This window comes from Saccoglossus kowalevskii, chromosome 17 (assembly GCF_978046115.1).
Source record: "Saccoglossus kowalevskii chromosome 17, keSacKowa6.1, whole genome shotgun sequence".
Lineage (NCBI taxonomy): Eukaryota > Metazoa > Hemichordata > Enteropneusta > Harrimaniidae > Saccoglossus > Saccoglossus kowalevskii.
The window spans coordinates 24,849,913-24,870,049 of NC_140657.1; the positions used below are offsets into that span (position 1 = coordinate 24,849,913).

Genomic DNA, 20,137 nt, shown 5'->3' on the forward strand with positions numbered 1-20,137 from the left:
GCCATTAGTATATTATTGATCCTTTACCCATTCTTGATCCTAAAGTTGCGTTGCCAGTATGATGGCCTGTTGTGTTCAAGAATGAACTTCTGTAAACGGGTTATGATCATTCCTAGGTGGAACACTCAACTTTGAAGTTGTTTATCAGGGCATCACCATCCTATGTTTGAAGTTAAAATAATCCCGATTCGTTGAGATTTTTCCTCTAGCTGAGTGTTGGAATAAGAGAATAGATCTTAGCACATATTTGTTCTGAGGATGAGTGAAGTGGACAACATATAATCGTGCCGGGGTCTATGGCCTTTCACACAGCGTTATTGTAAAACTCACCCTTTGACCGCCACATATTTTCCCGCCAACAAATTTACGTCTTTGATTTCGCAACATAATTTTGAACCATACAGACAGTATCTAAGATTGTTTTTATTGTTTTAATAAAAAGGCTTGCCAATTTTAGAAAGATTTCAGGAGCAGGCACGCTACTGAAATTTGGTAATGGAGGTTAAATAAAGCCCAATATTGCTCCACATTGGATTTCACTTTAAAGTTATAAAAGCCTAATGTTTAATTCGGCTGGTCAGTCACTCATAGCTTCATCTGGAATTGAAAGCCAGTCGTGAATGTTTTAGATGACATTCTCCCAGATGTTCAACGTGTCCTTCACATGCATGATGACAATCGTCTTCAGGCTGCCATTTACCCACTTGCAAGGCTTGATAAAACAGGCATCAATCCACAGTTGGAATAGATATACAGTGGACGAGTTGAACGCGACTTTTTAGGGCTTGCCGCATTCTGGGTTACTTTGACAGGGTCGTTGAATCTATTTGATTTGTTTTTTTAAAGTCATCCTCTACCCAACTAACTAGCTAATTGGTCTCAATAAATTTGACTTGTGTACAATGATGTGTCAATTATTTGTTGAAACTTGTCGACATTCATATATTAAAACCCCATAAGCTTCATCTGTTAAAAAACATGGCACTAAGTGTGGAGTAGCAGCAAGTCATGCCACGCCGTGCTATCGTATTTACTATTTAGCATTTATGACGTAAAGCAATTAATGATCGTGTTCATTCAGGAATGAAATGCTTTACTATCACGTTTATCTACCGAATGTGTACGTTACATTGAACAATTTGTGTATTATATATTCAAAATGTCAGCAATATCGTTCGATTTCAAAAAAAAATAACATTGCTAAATATGCACGTCGATCATGCTAATAATCAAAACAAAACAAAAATCATAACTGACAGATTACCCTTAATATATGCTCAAAGACACAATTCTGCAGACTGTAAGATTTGGCATTGGCTAATACCTTTCTAAGCTTTTGTTAGGAAGGTAATGTACACGAGTTAAAACAAGTTAGCATACAAAACGAACGTGGTCTCTTTTGGCTTCCTCGTACACTCAAAACAACAATCAAATCCTGAATCGTGCTATGGGACTAAACCTTCTAACGAGCGCGTCTATCGCAATGTTTTTTTTTCAAATGTGTTCTAGTCTAATTATTCTTTTCAACTCTTTATTCTTGTGGTGTGTGTTTATACTAAATAAACCATATCTCAGTATAGACCTTTTTCCGTTCACTGCGAGAATCACGCGTTATGCGTGAAATCGAACGACAAAACAAGACAAACAAAGGTCATAGCGTCGTAGTTAATAATCGTTAATAATGTGCTGTCCACATTTGATGATAGGCAATTTCGATTAAGTAAGGGTATTCGGAAGCAATATTAATCTGTCGAAGATCGGCCGGTCAATGTAAGCTACGAAATAAAGAAATTCTCGTTCAAAATCAAATCGTTCGATTTTTTCGGCAGACGTTCGAGGCGCGTCTTTCATGCATCTCGCGAGATCTCGCAATTGTACGGAAAATCACCTATTAGCTCACTATCAAAGTAATATAACCTTGCACTGAACATATTTATTACTTAGGACAGAATACATGTAAATGAGTACAGATAAAGTACGATATATTATTTTGAGAAGTAAATTGTACATAAACATACAAATTACAAAATTAATCTTGAGATTCAAATAATCAAATATTGCAAAATAAGTTAAATGTAACCCAAGTCAATTAGACCTTCATTGGAAAATAATCGATAATCTTGAATGCTATATTACGTTATTGAAATGTTCGGTATCTACAGTAATGGAGATTACAGATACGTGCAATCACGTCACGTCAGCTCATATAAAACAGCAAGTTCTACAGTTTTTTTAGTTTATGCTTCTTTTGCAACATATCGCACACATTGTTTTATCCACAAAATGTTTTTTAATTAAGAACGATATTTGAAATACAATATTAAAGTAAATTGATTTCAAAAATTAAAAACTAATTTATTTGTGATTATATTAAAATTCAGCTTTCCCTCGCATTGAAAATGCCTATGTAGAACACAGTATTAACTAACATTGGGACAGTAAATATAATTATTAGGGTTAGTACGTAATATAAGGCTAAATTAACGGTAATTAAACCCTTGCATAAACCAGCTAATTAGACATACAGCTAATTCAGTGTTTGGCCTTGCAGGTGTGCAAATATAATAGAATCACACTATCTAGTTATTATTTCAATAATTGCACTAATATCAAACTCGCCCTATTATAGATAGAAGCATTGCTGAAAACTGAATAAACTAATCAATTGTCGCCACCAAACGCATTGCTGTTTGGCACAAAATCTGGAACAAGAATTCCGATGACACGACCGACTAAAAGTAGACTTCCAGTGACAAGGACCTGCAGATGGTCTGCTTCCATTGCACCGTGAGGCAGCATTGGATCCTGAGGTCTTGGTTGTGGTATACATGGATCTTTGCCACAGGCTGCCCACTGTACAGCATGCTTAGCACAAACAAAACTCGCAGATGTGGGTTTGCTTGGCATTGCATCACATAATTCCTCTTTCATTGCCTGAAACGTGCCTCTGTTCTTTTTGCAAATCGCAAGTTCGTTCTCTAGTATCTCAAATGAAGTGTCTAGAATAAAATAAAATAAAATAAAATAAAATAAAATAAAATAAAATAAAATAAAATAAAATAAAATAAAATAAAATAAAATAAAATAAAATAAAATAAAATAAAATATAGATTACAAAAAAAAACCTGTTAATGCTTGAAATTACGCGAGCACCATTAAGTAACATTTTTTGCAGTTTGTTTTAATCAGTCACGGCTAGTCATTTGTTTCAGTTTTGCATTCTCATTTTGTTAGAAATGCTTTAAACAAAATAATATAGTGTGTGTGTGCGCTATTGGTTGCACAAGAGATAAGTTGTAAAACAATTCTCATAGGTAAATGTGGATAGCATAATATAGGGCGCTCAAATTATGTGGAGGGAAATATGAGTGTCTGGTATGAGATGGTAGTTTCATCTTTTGTGCTGAAAATGTCGATAAAAAACACAATTTGTGCAGAGTTCTAGTGCGATTTGTGCGTAAAAATAGCATGCATACTACAACAAAAAAGAACGAGGGTATTAGTAGACCCAGTAAAACTATACTGCTGATTATGTCCGTTGAAAGAAACATACACCACTGCTAATTATAGCTGTAATAAAACCATGGGAACTGATTTGCATTTAACTGACATCCAACTTTTATTATAAATAAAACGGTTGTTTATAACTAGAAGGTAATGAGAATGTAGTCAAAAGTTGATTAGTAATAAACTATCTAAGGAAAGATACACTTAGTACCAAGGGTTTCTCGTTTGCTAATTTGGTTTAATACCCGCTTTTTACGAGAAGGTTTTGGATGTATTCATCATTATAGTGACGTTTATATGTTGTGTAAAAACTTTACTAATTGCTTACTTTCTACTAAATCGTCTACATCAGTGATGTTTGGGCTGAAGGCAGTCGCTGTGAAGTTACATTGTACTACGTCTTCCAATAATAATTTAACATCCCTGCCATGCGTAACATTGAATATCAACACTTTCTCAACACGATTCCTGTAACGAAACATTGTATCATGCAGGGTAGATGTATCAGCATTTTCAGCGTGAAAACGTAAGCACACTTTTGCAGTTGATCATTAAATGTCTAATGTCAATGTGTAGCATTGTAGCTGTCAATATAGCCAATGTCAGAATTGAACATTTTCAGGAATCTGGATTCTGTCAGTGGTGATTGATAGCAAACAGTGATGTACAGCGGTATAATACCAATGTGAGATAGAAAACATCCGATTGGGGTTTCATTCATTTTATTTATTTATTTATTTATTTATTTATTTATTTATTTATTTATTTACTTCAGTACAAAGATGGTTAGCGCAAACTGTCTTTAGTTTTGTTCTGTATTTTGAACTGCTTTTATTCATATACACAATATATGTCATATTTTTGCTAGATAACAATCATGTTCAATACATACTTAAGAATTTGTTCTTCTTCTGCCGATGCTTCTTTAAACCACTTAACACAAGCCTTCATACTCATTGGTGTATGGACTCCATCCAGATAGTATGTGACATTGTCATGTTTTATGATTTGTGTACGCCCTGGCAAGCAACAGTCGCGAAGTCCTTTGGAATCAGAATCATGTGATAGTAAGAACAAATAAAATACTAATTAATATGAGGTTATTACGAGGATACCGCAAAGTATGTACGAAGACAGTACAGCAGGAGGATGCAAATACCCAGTGCAATACCAAAAAATCACGGCATGCTGCAACTTGTGGCGTTACGGTGGCAGATATATAAGTGAATTGATTATTCTACATTGAAATTAATACCTAACCAAACTATTATTATAGATTACCTGATATAAACGTGGCTGGTAACTTGAATGCTGAAGCTGTCTGAATGTTGCCATCCATGCTATATGTATTAGTATGTCCAAACCCGGCTCTCTTGTCTGAGTGATCTAGCGGAGTAAAACCTATATAATTTTATATAGATCTTTAGGTGGGAAATTTCCTTATTTGTATATTGTTCCTTATTTAAATTACAAATAATTATTAATTTGTTTTTTCTCGTTTTACTGAAAACCTTGCCAACCAGTTAACGTATATAAAATAAAATTCTATACAAATCAAATAAGAACTTTCCCCAAATACGTAAATGTTTTTCATGTTGTATATATACAGGAAATACTGAAGATAATGTGTGATGTTGCACGAAGCAATATTTATATAATCAATATTGCTGCAAGCAATGGCACACGTTGTCATCGACATTACTCACAAAATACCTCTTTATTATATGTGCAAATGTATCAGCACGAAAATCGCAAAACTGACCAAGACAATGGAAGATCATTTGTAGCACAGGAAATGCGCAATTTTAATGTGTATGAAACATGAATCGAAATAACGTGACTATCAGGATATCATGCAAATGCTGAAAATGAAAACTTAAAATAGCATACAAGTATCAGTTGTGGCTGAATCAATTATTTAGTCATGTTGAAGCAAAGGAAACATATCACGTGAACATGTGCAACATAAGTACGTACGTAGGTTATGTTCTTCTATCCATGTCCTACATAACTGTATTGCTAAAGATGCGTTAATACGTTGATGTTCCCCAGCAAGTCCAAGCTTCATTGGCTTCCCTTGCCAATCGTAATCATCCAAGTCGGGCACAATCTGAATCGGCGCCTGTAAACATGGCATATACGTAAGAACAATCTGGAGTTGTTTGTTGAATGACAATAGTGAATAATTTGTAATACGCGACAATGTTCTTGAATGATTTATTCTAATGTATATTTCAGTTAATGATTCCGCCAATCATTGCAATTCAATCTGAGTATTGTAATTGATATATTTACACTCACGTGTATTTCATTGGCTCTACGTCTCACTGTATCCATGGCCTCCTTTACTTGTGGGATTGTGAAAGCTGGTCGGCCAGGCTGATAGATAAAACATGTTTTTAATGTTCATAGAAGAGTTTTATGAAGCAGATATACTGTAACACAAACATTTGTTGACATCGAAATAGAAACATGTGTAGAAAGAAATGTTCGCGACAAGTATAATAATATATTCCACAAAACAATAGTGCGTGCATATGTTTTGTTTCATATTACAAACAAATTAAAAACCGCAATATTTTCAGTGATTTTTTTTAAATTTGTCATTGGTGATTAAATTGTCTGCCGATTGTAAATGTAATTCTCACCTTGCATATTCCAGCTTTGTGCCATGCTATGCTATCAATTGTGTCTCCTAACAAATCTGTATGATCCAAGTCCAATAAAGTGATGCCAACCACTCTCGGGCTTTGCACAATGTTGGTGCAATCATAAGCGCCACCAATGCCCACTTCAAGAATGACAACATCAACCTAGAAATATATTCACAAATACAGTTTACATATTTATAAACTGAATATTGATAGTATACCACAGGGTTAAAACTCGCGACCACACAATGCACCTTGTTCTTTCTAATCGTACACACAGAATTGCAACTTAGTATATTCAAATAATTTATGTTTTGCTTATTTGATAATTGTAGATGCCTGGTCTGTGATACTGTTATGTTCGAATAGTATATATAAGTTTATGTAAAGATTGGATCCCTCTCGGTATCACTCTGGTTTTTCTATTTCTTTTTAATGGGCCACGTGTTTATGTTTTGGAACCCAATTGCTATCGTTGAACGTCTTATCGGAATTATGTTAGTATATAATAGTCTGAGTCTGAGGATTGCCTATAAAATGTTAGAATGGATTTAAAACTACAAAATATATCATTTTCTGTATTCAATACAAACTATATTTATTGGGCCAAACAACGAATTTTAAAGGGTAACCAATCGTGACATTTTAAAGGCCAATTACCATCATTAAGTGCATATATAATGTGTGAAATGTCAATAAGCGTACATTATATTTTAACACACTCCCTTGATAAAGAATTCCTGAAAAGTTCTAAATATCTGAATTGAGGACAGGATGACTTTTTGCTTGTGAGTGCGACTGTCATTAAGCGTACATTATTTTATGACATGGTGAGTAGCACAGGGAAAATTGATCGATTTAAATTTGGATTAGGGCAACCATTTACCCAATGTTCATTCTTAAAATAAAAGTGATCACAGGGAACATTCACTCTTACATCGAAGTGTGTCTTACTGTGAAACGATTCCTTATAAATCTCACTCTTTTCGAAACACCTCACTTCTTATATACCATGGAATCCACATATCTTTGTTTTACTGATTTCATTATGTAGTATAGTGTACTTGTCCGTTGTTTTTGTTTTGTCAATCGTTGTCGTTTGTTTTGAGTGTTTTTGCCTATATGACTATCTATGGTACGTTGAATAATACTTACTTTGTTTCATCTTAATGTATGTGCAATAGAGTAATATTCTCGAGGTCTCACCTTTTCATGTATGAACACATTCAATGCCACTAGTGTCATAAATCTGAATCGACTCATCATAGTTTCACGATATTCGTATTTTGTTGACTCTAATTTATTGTAGACATCAAAGAAATATTTACTGAAAGCATCCCTTGTCAGTGTTAAACCATTGATACGGATTCGCTCACGTAATTCTACCAAATGTGGTGAGCTAGAAATAATAATATATATAATAGTACATAGATACATGTCATTTTAGAATAAACTCAATTGTAATTTAGCAAAATTGTCTGCAATATTTTTATCATCTTCGTCAGCCAAGGACCATTTATTCGGCCGAAGCCTCAACATTAGCCCTTGGCAGATTTCACCACGATTTACTGCACGCCCTCAAACGATAAGATTCAATTGGGCTTATTTGTATTACCCAATCAGAACTCACGGTAGAAACGATACATACTTGGTAAATTTAAAATAGTGGAATATAGAAATCAACGAACGGTGAATGAGCTTACTGATCATTAGAAGAAAGCACTCAGTGCTGTATCTGAGGGAAATGATGTGTTTGTTCATGGTTGCTAGAACTAGTAACCGTGGTTTGTTGCAACAAAGACCGGATCGGGCAAGTGGATATGTTATCAGTTTCGACAGATTTGTCAGTTTAATAAAACACGGTTTGCACAAATGTTTAGACATTCCATCGTCGTCATTCAATTGGCACAAGCAATTTTCAACGTTGCAATAAAACATTTTGTTCTTGACTGGCAGTGATTAGCGCAAAGCCTGCACGCCGCCATTGTTTTATTCTGTGATGACCCCAGACGTTTAAATTAATGATACAGCAACTCTGATTGGTGGTGCCAGCTCCTTGGCGCGCCCAATCAAATGACACAATTTAACTGCAGTAAAATACAGCGATCACGCACGGGTTCGTGGGTCGTTTATGAATTGCCGGCTTTAGCGAAATCGTGGGATTCGGACTATGTATTTTTATGAAAATTTTGCTAAATCAGCTACATCTGGATTTAGCGAAATTACCAGTAGACGATAGCTAAAGTGGCTTGTATAATGTGAAAGCTGAAACACTTCGTTATAGTACTTACGATAATGCAACATGTGTTTTAGCTTTTAAAAAAAAAACATTCAAATAATAGTTCAACACTCACAGCTCAAATAATTTGACAAACATTAACAGATTGTGATTCATTGATACTCATTCTTTTTGTACCAATGGATCTGATGACAGTTAATATTGTTAGTTATGGGGTGAGAATACCGCCAAAATTAGCTTGGTAACCAGTCTTGTGATTGGTTCTTGGCACATTCTGGTCATCATCTAATGATCAAGTCGGATCATCTCTCGCGAATTTCGTTTGGAGCGCGTCGTGTCAACAACAAGTTTTGCGGCATTTGATATTTCGTAACGACAGGCTCTGACGACCTCAGTCAGTTCCCTGGATGTTGATGAAACGGCCATCATTTAGAAATCCCCGCTAGCTTTTACAAAGGCTACATTGCCATCACGAGCAATGCTTTATCGGAGGCGGCCCGGGACTATGGATTGAATACTACATGTATAGTTGGGTCAGCTAATTTTAGGTCAGGTAATCGAATGTTGAGGTATTCGCAAGACAAGCGAACCGAATGTCAAGACATTTGGACGTGAAAATAACCGAATCTTATGATAATTGAATGTCAAGATAATGTCTAAATAACGACGACACAATTGTAAAATAATGAAACAATGACAACATAATATTGTAGCAATTATACAATAATTAAATAATTAAGAAATAAAGTTGTAATAATGAAACGATAGTAATACAATAATGTAATAAGCGCAAAATGATTAAATAAAGACCAAATAACCGAATAATGACCAAATAATAACCAAACAAGTTTCCAAATAAAGACCAAACAACTAAACAATGTTCAAATAATGACACCAAGCTAACTTTGGCGGTATTCTCACCCCATAGTTACTTGCCTGTATAATCCTGTTTTGAACCCAGTTGCTCGTAATATACTTTCACAAAAAGCAGACACAGAACCTTTGCCCTTTGTACCACTTACATGAATTATGTTCAATCCATCAACATCATCAAGCTAATAACGAAACAACAATGTTATCATCATCATCATCACCATTGACTTGAGTATATTTTAATTACATTCGAAACGCCTTGCGATCATTTGAGCATTTATTATTATTTAATCTGGGGTTGAATGTGTGAACGTTTGGTGCTGTGCGAATGTAATTTGGTGAATGATTCCATAGTGAAGGAGATGAATGTGAGAATGATCGGTCACCGTATGATTTAAGTTTCGTTTTGATACTTTGAGTAATCGCTTGTTGCTAGAGCGAATAGATTACTTTGCTGTACGAGATCCGAAATGTATGGTGGAGCCCACTTATACTTTGTAAGTACTGAGGAGGATTTTGAATTGGATTCTGTGAGTGACTGGAAGCCAGTGCAATTGTTGAAGTATTGGTGTTATATGATCAAAGTTTGTGTGCGAGTAATGATACAAGCAGCACTATTCTGGGCTTTTTATAACAGATTTAGCTGTGCAGTTGGTAAGCTATATAGCAGAGCATTGTACTAGTCCCGTTTAGTGACAAAAGTTGAATGAGTCAGCTTGAGGCAAGTCTCTGTAGATATTGTCGAATTTGATCTATACATCCAATGTTGAAGTTTGGCAAGTGTTGATAATAAGTTTTATCAAATATAACTTCAAGGTTTTGTGCAGCTGTGACAGGCTCGATGACTGTAGAATTAACATGGACACTGCTGACAGGGCTAGGAATATGGTCAAATTCGGGTCAAATGAGCAAAACTGTTTCTCCATCATACATGTTATGTTATAGCTTGTGTCATCTACTTCTTCATGTAGACAATGTTCCATTTGTGTAACTGCATTTGGTGATGGATTGATATATGTTTATTACATATAAAGATAACCATTACAGGGCAAGATCATGTATGCCCAAAGTGGGTGGACGATCAAGAAGAATAGTGTGATCTATAGTGTCAAAAGCAGCTGATAATTCTAAAAGAACGAGAATGACATATTGTCCTGCATCAAGTGATGTTAAAATGTCAATGTGAATTTTGAGGGGTGCCGTTTCTGTGCTGTGAAACTGTCTATAAGCGAACTGTAGTAGTTTGAAGAGTGAGTTTGTGGAAACATATGTATGAGTCGTATGGCTAACATTAAAGTACTTTTGAGATAAAATGCAGATTGGAAATTGGCCTGTAATTCTTGAGAATATCATTATCAAGATTTCTTTAGAAGAGGTGTTATAATAGCAGATTTAAAGGAAGGAGGGACAATTCCATGGTAAAGCGCGAGGTATATAATTGGAGGAATATATGATTGGAGGAATAATTGTACTTTGAAGCTTCTTGAGAAGATGTGTTGTGATGGGGTCAAGACAACTGTGACTCTAGAAGTAACTAGCCGGTTTAACTTCCCTAATGACTGGTTCATCACCAGGATCTTTTAACCAGGATTCAGTAATTCCTATTGCATAAATGTTGTGTTAAGTTATATAGTCAGAAGCTTTGTTGCGGAGAGAATGTGCATTCCAACAGCAGATTTGAAATTGTTGATTTCTGGTTATATAATGTTCTTGAACGTGACTGGGTTTTCTGTTATTATTTTCTATTATTCTGTTATTCTGTGTACTGAAATCACGTTAAGTAGTTCACGGAACACCAGTGGTATGTTGACTAAAAAACAGCGAAAGTCAAACGAATTCATTATGAGAGTGGCCGCCCGTTAGGCACACCCTTGTACACCCTTGTAATGATGCATTATGCACTGTCGAATAATGTAACTATTCAGAAGTTTGAATTGTATTCAAATCATTCAGAACATACTTGTATATATAGATATTTGAATTGTTACTGAGTAAAATAAAGTTTTATTCATAACTAAAAAAACTTCAAAGTATGACCTATGTTTGTACAAATTGTCAAGAAATATAAGTTATTGGTTGATTCGTGCATGTTATATGCATGAAATTGCAATGTGTACCAGGGAGCAATGGTTGAAAAAAATAATATGTATACATTCCAGAACAGACATTCTTTGTGCATTGTTATATCTGTTTTTGTCAGCAAGACTAGTTTAACTAGTTAGATGGTTGTTTTGATTCTTGTCATTATTGGACACAACCGCCACCCCCTAACCAATGTACAATATTCTGTATCACCTATATTGAATATTATGTGAAATAAATACATACTAACACCCCGGCATGTTTTGCATGTATGCAGCTGTGCAGTAGTGAAACAACATCCCATATTACCACCATACTTAAATATACAAATTTCAATGATTTCAGTCTTTACAGAAACAAATAAACAATTAATTGAATAAGATAATTATAATAACAACATAATTTGAGCTGATGAGATCATGGTGACAATCTTTTATAATGTTCTCCATAAACAATACACAGTAACAGGCACTTTGTATGTTGTCAACCAAATATTCGGGGTGAAAAACATTATCATATAACCCTAATTATTGAATCCAACACCCAAGTGACATTGAGTGAGGGGAAAATGATGAATACCAATAACATGATAGTCATATTGTTTCTTCTATCACCATTAAGAGTCGATCACAATGTCAACAATTTATTAACTTCTAATGCCTAATTTGATTTCTTCTCAATCTGTGTAAAACATCATAATGTATTAATGTATCATGTTTATTAATATTGTAAATGCTTGAACTCACACTGATATCAACTCGTTTTAAGTGGTCTCTCATTACAGGGAGGCCTTTAGTACTGTACCAACTCTTACTGCGAAATTTAACCGCACGACTATGATCACGTCCAATACTTTCTATTATGCTTTTAACTTCCTGTTAATAAAATGCATTAAACAATGTTATGTTTGATATGTTCTCTTGTAAGTTATTTATTAGCTTATGACGCGCCTTGAAAAGAAGTGAGATCTGAGAATAAGGCAGATAGTGCGCACTAACATCTTGTCAGTTCATTTATAGCAAGATATACAATCCATAAATAAATAAATAAATAAATAAATAAATAAATAAATAAATAAATAAATAAATAAATAAATAAATAAATAAATAAATAAATAAATAAATAAATAAATAAATAAATAAATAAATAAATAAATAAATAAATAAATAAATAAATAAATAAAATCTCACCAAATAATTTTCTTTCGACATAACTACAAGCTTTCAATACTATACCACTCAAATGTTTTTGCAGAATTTCTGAAAAATGAACAAAAAATGATTATATTATTATGGAACTATTTTTTATCCTAGATATTATTATTACAAACAAATTCTGATTCATGTTCTACACCTGTCACTGAATATTATGATCTTTCTCTAGATCGTTCTAGAAGCTAATAAAAGTGTAACCCTGCTAGTCGATTGACGATTATTCAGAGCCTACAGAAATTAAATCACTTTTGTTGTTGTTCAACCTCTTTCTCCTGCAATTACTTCTTCGGTTGTTTTGCCGTGTAAGGAAACATTGCTAAGTCATATGCAAACACATTTGTTCGTGCAATGGTCTCAAGCACTATTCAGCTGTCATCTGATGACAGGTTACTCATAGTACTGATTAACCAACGACAATGTGGTGTTTCAATTGTGTGGTATTACAGTTTTTATTCAATCCCTTAGTAATCATGGTACAGCTATTTGCACATACTTATAACACAAAGAAATTTGCAATGGAGAACACTTCTACCGATCGAAGAGACAGAAAACGACAGGCATCTTCTACATTTACATCTTCGCTACAAGGATGTTTACAACTTGGCGAGGAAACTTAGCTCAACGCCAAATACAAGCACTGCGCCTAGTTTTTGCCAGGATTTTCAAGGGAGCAAGGGGAATAGCTGGTACAGGTTACAGGAAATAAAAACGGCATTTTACGTTTTTACATGGAATAAAATGAAAGGTCCATTTTACACTTTACAGATAAAGCAAATTCCTAATTACATTTTATGTTTTTATAATATTTTTGATAATTTGAGTTTAAGAAACAAAATTGGAAATTACGACGTTTAATTTAGAAAATGCTATATATGCTTACAAAAATTAATATCTTTGTACAAATTCCAGACAAATAAAATAGCTTTACACCTTGCCCATGTCTACGAATTTACGTTTTTTATTTATTCAAATTACATTATTACGAAAATAAAAACAATTGATTGCAGCTTACGAAAATACCCCGTGTCGACCCTCTTTCAACTTAAACCACAAGAACAAATTGGACACATTTCCTTTGAGATTGTTGTATCTCTCGAAGTCGGGGAATCTAGTGAAAGTAATGACCTAACACGACACGATGCAACCAAATCCATCAACCACAAATTGAATGTATACCAAAGCAAATTGGCCACCACACCATTCGAGTCTTTTCAACTGGTTGGAAAAACAGTTTCTGGAAATCAAACTATTCATCCCTTTGCTGACTCTGAACAAGAAATTGTCGTCTCAGCCCATAGAAATAAATTCAGTATTTTATCACATCATTTACCCAAAGATTATCGCCATCACTGATCCTATGAAATGCAATATTTTACAAGTAAGTATGTAAAGTATGTAAGTATCTTATTGATACTAACACATAATTCCAAATCCATGATAGACTAAGCATGTAATGAAATTAGTCGAAAAATCACGACCCATGTTTAAACAAAATCTGGACCATAATGAATTCTTAGTGGCACCCAATATTTTTTAATCAATAACATGTGAAACTTTCACAGAACGGCACCAGGAGCTTCAATTGTGCAAATCATAAAAATACTGACATAGCCATATTGCACTTGGTGGAACACTATCATGTCCAGTTTGCGACTAAAATAGCTGCTTTATGATTTGCAATGTACGAAGATAGATTGGTAAATCTGAGATAATGATATTTGCACCACAATTATTGCTGGTCGAAGAGCAAATTTGTGTAACGTTTCCGGAAGTTCCATGCCCGCATCTTTATTTTTGCCACAAAAATAATTCCTGTAGTCTTGTGATTTCCGAGAGAAGCAAACTTGTAGTGATGATATTAAAGAACAATTGAGGGTATATTTCACTTTAATCTGTGTTTTGAATGTTCTATAATTTGCCAATTTACTCTGGTGTCATCAAATAGAGCTTCTTTCCATTTTACTATATAATTCTTTTTCAGCAAAGCAGATATAGTCGTAGTTTGGAGCCGTTTCTCTTTGTTATTTGTTGTTTGATTGCTTTATCAAGATTGTTACCACTGATAATGTTGTCAACATTTTTTGTCTTTATTATATTGAACTCGTCAAAGGTGCTTTTTATTAACTTAGGCGTCTGTGGGAGTTTTGATCTGAGCCAAAATGTAATTATTTGTGTATTAATTTTAATGGCAAGGGAGTATCTTCCCAACTCCCCTAAGAGTGCATGCTTAGTAGTATTCTTTTTAACCCCCAAGAGTAATCTGCAAAAAGAATAGTTAACATTTTCAATAACATCTACCCCTCCCTGTACTTTACACCCATAGCTAATGATGGGAGCTATCAATTTATCAAATAGATTTAAAGCTATTCTAATTTTGAGGTTTGAAACAGAATTGAGTATTTATAAATTGGCCTCCAGAGTTTAATTAGGCTTCGATATAAAGCATATATAAGCATGTTCCTAACCCAATAGCCTTAAGACTCTTAACTTAATTCTTAACCAAATACCTAAATGACATAGCAGTCATTGCATCTAACTGCCTTGCTTAGTATTAACTTGATATACTTAACCTAACATCTAACTGCCTTGCCAGTCTTAACTTAACCTAACAGGTTGGTCACAAAAGAAAGAAGGGGGTTTTCTGGCAGTGGTACTTCTCGACGCGTGTAACAGCAGAGATACTTATGGCTCATGCCAAGTCAATTCAAATTCTGCACCTGGACTTATATCTTGCGGAGAAGGCTGGTCGTCAGACGGTCTGGTCAATTTGTCCGAGACCCCCGGGCGTCCCTCTATAACCCAAGAAAATTCAAAGGGTTCAAATTGTTAAAAAAGTTAAATGAAATGATAGACTTTCCCGCATGCACAAAAACATAGAGCTGTTATTTTAGAAGCATTCATTTTCGTGCAAATTAGAAAAAACACACGGGTAAGATTCCCCATGGATTCCCCCATAAGGACCAAATGTCACACACTGTCCCGAATGACAGTTGCGAGTTTCCGTTTCGCAAGTGGTGGCATTGTTTACATTATGACAACATCCCGTAATAACCTGGACTCAATCAACTGTTCGTTTCTTACAGTTTGACACATCACAGTGGAAGGACTTTACAATACATGACAAAGTGATACAAATTAGTCCGCCTTTTAAAAAATAGTGTTCATCAAAAAAAGGACCTTCGAGCGTGATAAAATGAAGAAAGAGTGTATACACCCGACGCATATCTACATCCACTCTAAAAACAATACTATATTGCTGAAATGGGCGTTGTCCTTGACGTAAATTAGGTCAACGTCATCGATACACGGTAGGATACTCACTGAATATTTCTTTTATTATTTACATGTAAAGCACAATACAGTTGGAAAAGCTTTTGGTGGTAGGTGACATGTTTTTTGTTTGTTTTGCTTTTTTTTTGTTTTTAATTTTCACAGTTGAGGTGAAATTAGCATTGTACTATCGAGCACCACAAACATAATTCGGAACAGTCACGTGACTGAAGACCAACTCGGATTAATAAACATAAATTTGAGCATTTGTTTCAGTATTGCAACCAATTACCCGCATATTTCACCTGTTGAATGTATTGCTAAATCATCCTACAAGGGAAAATAAAATAATTTTGATCATTTGCTATCAAAAATAGTACAATTTTTTTTTTCTCATAGGAGTTTCAACCAAATATGCGATATTTTTCCTGATGACGTTGACAGGACGAAGACTCCTGAAAAGCCCAAGGAAGCTGAACATCGATCCGTATGATGCGTATGACATCAGAAACGTCGTGGCGCAATTTAAGAATCTGAAAATACAATAATTTTTACCAGTTTGGCGCTTCAAACAACAGTTTTCACATATTTCAGGCGTGACTTATCCGAAACGTGGCATGATTTTACGGCAAAATGTATTACATTTCATTATGGCCTTATGAAAATTGCGGTTAAAATGTTAATTCCCATAATTGTATAACACATTTCTCAAATACATTTGCTATATACTGAACATACATATAATAAATATTTGTTTTTAATTCACTAAAATATGCACACTAGTCAAAACACGCACGTAGTATATTACTTCATATTTGAATGAAAGTCAACACAAGATTTGAATAAATTAATTAAAAATCTATTTATTTAATCGTACAACGTACTAGGCTAACAGAAATTTAGTGTACATTTATATTATAAACATTGGTCGCCATGACTTCATCAAAAACTAAGTCACATAATCACAATCGACAAATCTAAAAATACCTTACTATATGTTAATATTCAAGGGCCAATTATGACGTCAGAAGATGATGTACAACTATATCTGTAAATATGTATTTACTGTTAATACTAACAAGGCCAACTGTCTATGCCATCTTATCGAATGTATTCGGTGATAAAACACGAAAATTAGCTGGTTCATTAGAAAATAATGGTGGACAGTAATAAAACTAACATAGATACACCAAATATCCTGCTGAATATGGTTGCGGAGCTTGTGGTAGTTTCCGGTGCCTCCGTTGTGTTTTGGTGCGGTGCGACGGTGCTATTCTGTACTAAACACATATACTATATCACAACTATCTCATGTGGTGTCACGCAAGACAAGTGTATGTTAGAGCTCTGGTCTATCATACACGTGTTATTTAAGCCACTGCCCATTTTAAGTCATTTTGGGGGAATGAACAATTTTACTGATTTTAGTCAATATTTCGAAATTTCCATTTTAGATATAGACCTTATTTACTGCACAATGAACTTCAAGCACGAATACCACAAATTAAAACTGCAAGTGTGGCCATATCATTTTTTACGCCGACATTTGCTAAGTTATTTACGATCGACGCTAGAGATTCTAAGTACTAATGATCGACTGTTGTCAATTCTGGCTTGCTTTTTTCCAGTTCTCTTTCTATCTCAGAAAATTAAAGTAATTCTGTCGATTGTTTTATATTATATTCAGGTTATATTACAATCATGTCCCCGGATAATTTCTGGAAGACCCGGGTTGACGAACAAGAATCATTAGACCACTGAAACAAAACACTTCGGTTCGCGAGTTTGTACCCGCAGAGCACATCGGCATGACTCGATCAGTTAGGACGTACCATTTTCTTTTGTTGTCACGCTGGAAATTGTTTTATTCGATCGTGTCCTATATTCCAGCTGTGTTGCTGGAATAACGGTATTTAAATGATCATGATTTTATTTTGGCTAAGTTGCGCACCGACGAGAGACTACCGGTGCCAACATTGTTACAATGTATCCCACGCAAAGTTGAACATTGAATGAATGAACATTGAATACCGTTCGTTCGTTCAGCAAAATTAAAAAGAAAGATAACGTGGAAAGTAATACAACTGTCGACAAAATGCACGAGGTATATTATATTACAACGTGCTTTTAATAAAGTGAAGTAACTTCTGAAGACTGAATGCTCTTTGCAAACTTCGTATCCGGTTTTAAATCATAAACCGACGTTAGCTTCACGCGCATGTCCTACCATGGCAACACCCGAAAAATTGTGTTGTTTTAGCGGAGCGGATGAAAAAAATTGTATTTAATTCAGTTATGTAGAGTTCTAACAAAAACAAAAAACACGCGTATATAGTTTGAACTGCATGTTAAAGGCGGTGGTCGTCGCACCGCGTTCTGTTCGATATGGGACTTTTGGCGACGTATACAACGCGTGTAAAAAACATTGTTTATTCACATAAAATTCGAACACGCGCTGCGCGACGACCACCGCCCTTTAAAATAGAATTTGAACTTTGCAGTGAAAGCAAATCAGTGATCATACTTACATGTAGATGGTTCGCTGACAAAAGATTTATGTGTGTTTCTTTGACAAGTACGAAGTGATACACAGCCCAACACGATACATTATTGTTGTGCTCATATTAGGCAAATATCCCTATTGATGAGCAAAGTCTTAGAGATAAATCTAATCCGGAATATAAGCGCATCATTTATCATTTATGGTCATCGTTCTTGAGCCCTCTCATTTCCTGCAAACGGGTTCCCTACTAGTAGTAGACGACGCAACTTGCACTTTTTAAGTTGTCGACGCAAAATGAGTCCCCCTAGGAGACTTTGCACTATTTATTTCAAGTTGACGCAGACGCATTTTTTCTAGTAGACGACGACGCAAAATGTACAGTACATTTTCAAGTTGACGCAGACGCATTTCGAGATATCGCGTCTGTCGAGAATATGTAAATGACAAAAACCCGGAAGTATGGTCATCGATTTACCAGATCTGAGTTGGTCACGTTCAATAATGTATGTTATTAATCGGTTTTAGTATTGCTCCCAGGCAAACGAGCAAAATCAAGTATTGACTGGTATTCCGTTCATAGTTCCACAAAATATCGCTGAAATATCCAATGTACACGGTAAAATATCTCGTCCCCCGTTATGTGTTTTCGTGTAAACCACGCAAAATGGGACACTGTTTGTTGCTACCGGATATTTGTGTTGCTATTTTTTTTGTAGCCTTGGGGGTTGGCAATTTTAAATTTTTCTTTAAAAAAAAATGCAAGTTAGACACAGAGAAAGAAAATGCATGAAAGAAGGACATTCAAGATAAATAAAAACGTACAGATAAGACACTGTGAAAAGTATTGCACTGGTCATACGCTTCCATCTCCCTATATTTTAAATGTCCAACCCTTTATGTTGTGCTATTTAATGTACACCTGAGATGAAAACTGGTGTTTCATAATTACTTGCTATAGTTTTCAGCTCACATTTGGATGACTACTACTATTCCATTTCATTGTTTTAATGTCTTGATATTATTGAGAATCTAGCGGCCATGGAAAATACATGAAAAATACACCATGATCTCGTAACCATGTACATGTATATTAACTACTCTGCCACCGGCAGTCCCTGGCCGCTAGTACGTCGTCAAACTACCAGATGTAACTGCAATATGATTGGGATGAAATTCATTATATTTTGCACTGTAAGTCTAAGTACAAACTTATTCAATGCTTTGTTCAATCATGCTCATTTCAATGTTTATTCAAAGCCACAAATCTCCAAAGCTTGAGCAGCGAGGATTTTTTTTATTTTTATTTTTTTTTCAAATATTCGATCTATAATGTTATTATTATTATTTATTTAGCAGAGTTAGTTTTTAATATTTTGTATTGTTTCAATTTGATTGTATTCAAATTTGTAATATGTACGTACGAATATAATACTCTATTGTGCAGGAGAGGGCAACAACTACTAGCCTAAAGTTGGTTATTATTTATTACGAAAAACAATAGTTTCATTGTTATATCTTTCGTAGTTTTAATTGTTGAAGGACGGTGGTCGTCGCGCCTCGTCGTGTTCGATATGGGACTCGACGTATACAACGCGTGTAAAATACATTGTTTGTTTACATAAAATTCGAGCACGCGCTGCGCGACGACCACCGCCCTTTAACTTTACAATACAACACGCCCTCTCACTATTACTTACAACTTTAATAATTTCTGCATTAGCTCGTCGCATGCAATACAATAGTGTTACTTCACTGACAGATCAAAAGAAAAAAATACGGTTTGAGGCACCCAGGGAGA

General features: G+C 34.8%; 1 protein-coding gene across 1 annotated transcript; it reads right to left on the reverse strand.

The window, feature by feature from the left end:
• Window positions 1-1,984: 1,984 nt before the first annotated feature.
• On the reverse strand, window positions 1,985-18,518 carry LOC146732763 (folylpolyglutamate synthase, mitochondrial-like). The gene is made up of 13 exons (XM_085491947.1): window positions 18,365-18,518; window positions 12,543-12,611; window positions 12,099-12,227; window positions 9,334-9,452; window positions 7,453-7,557; window positions 6,571-6,580; window positions 6,156-6,320; window positions 5,809-5,886; window positions 5,485-5,629; window positions 4,789-4,893; window positions 4,400-4,550; window positions 3,836-3,975; window positions 1,985-2,999 (listed from the first exon to the last, which is right to left on the reverse strand). The coding sequence occupies exons 2-13, from the start codon at window positions 12,561-12,563 to the stop codon at window positions 2,662-2,664; spliced, it is 1,506 nt and encodes a 501-aa protein (XP_085348073.1). The 5' UTR covers window positions 12,564-12,611; window positions 18,365-18,518; the 3' UTR covers window positions 1,985-2,661.
• Window positions 18,519-20,137: the final 1,619 nt, after the last annotated feature.

Coding starts and splice junctions, on each gene's coding strand:
- LOC146732763 (XM_085491947.1), bottom strand. CDS start 12,563: ATGTCGAAAGAAAATTATTTG. Junction 5,630..5,808: donor GTAGAGCCAATGAAATACAC/GTGAGTGTAAAT, acceptor CCATGTTTACAG/GCGCCGATTCAGATTGTGCC. Junction 3,976..4,399: donor GAAGAAGAACAAATTCTTAA/GTATGTATTGAA, acceptor GTTTCGTTACAG/GAATCGTGTTGAGAAAGTGT.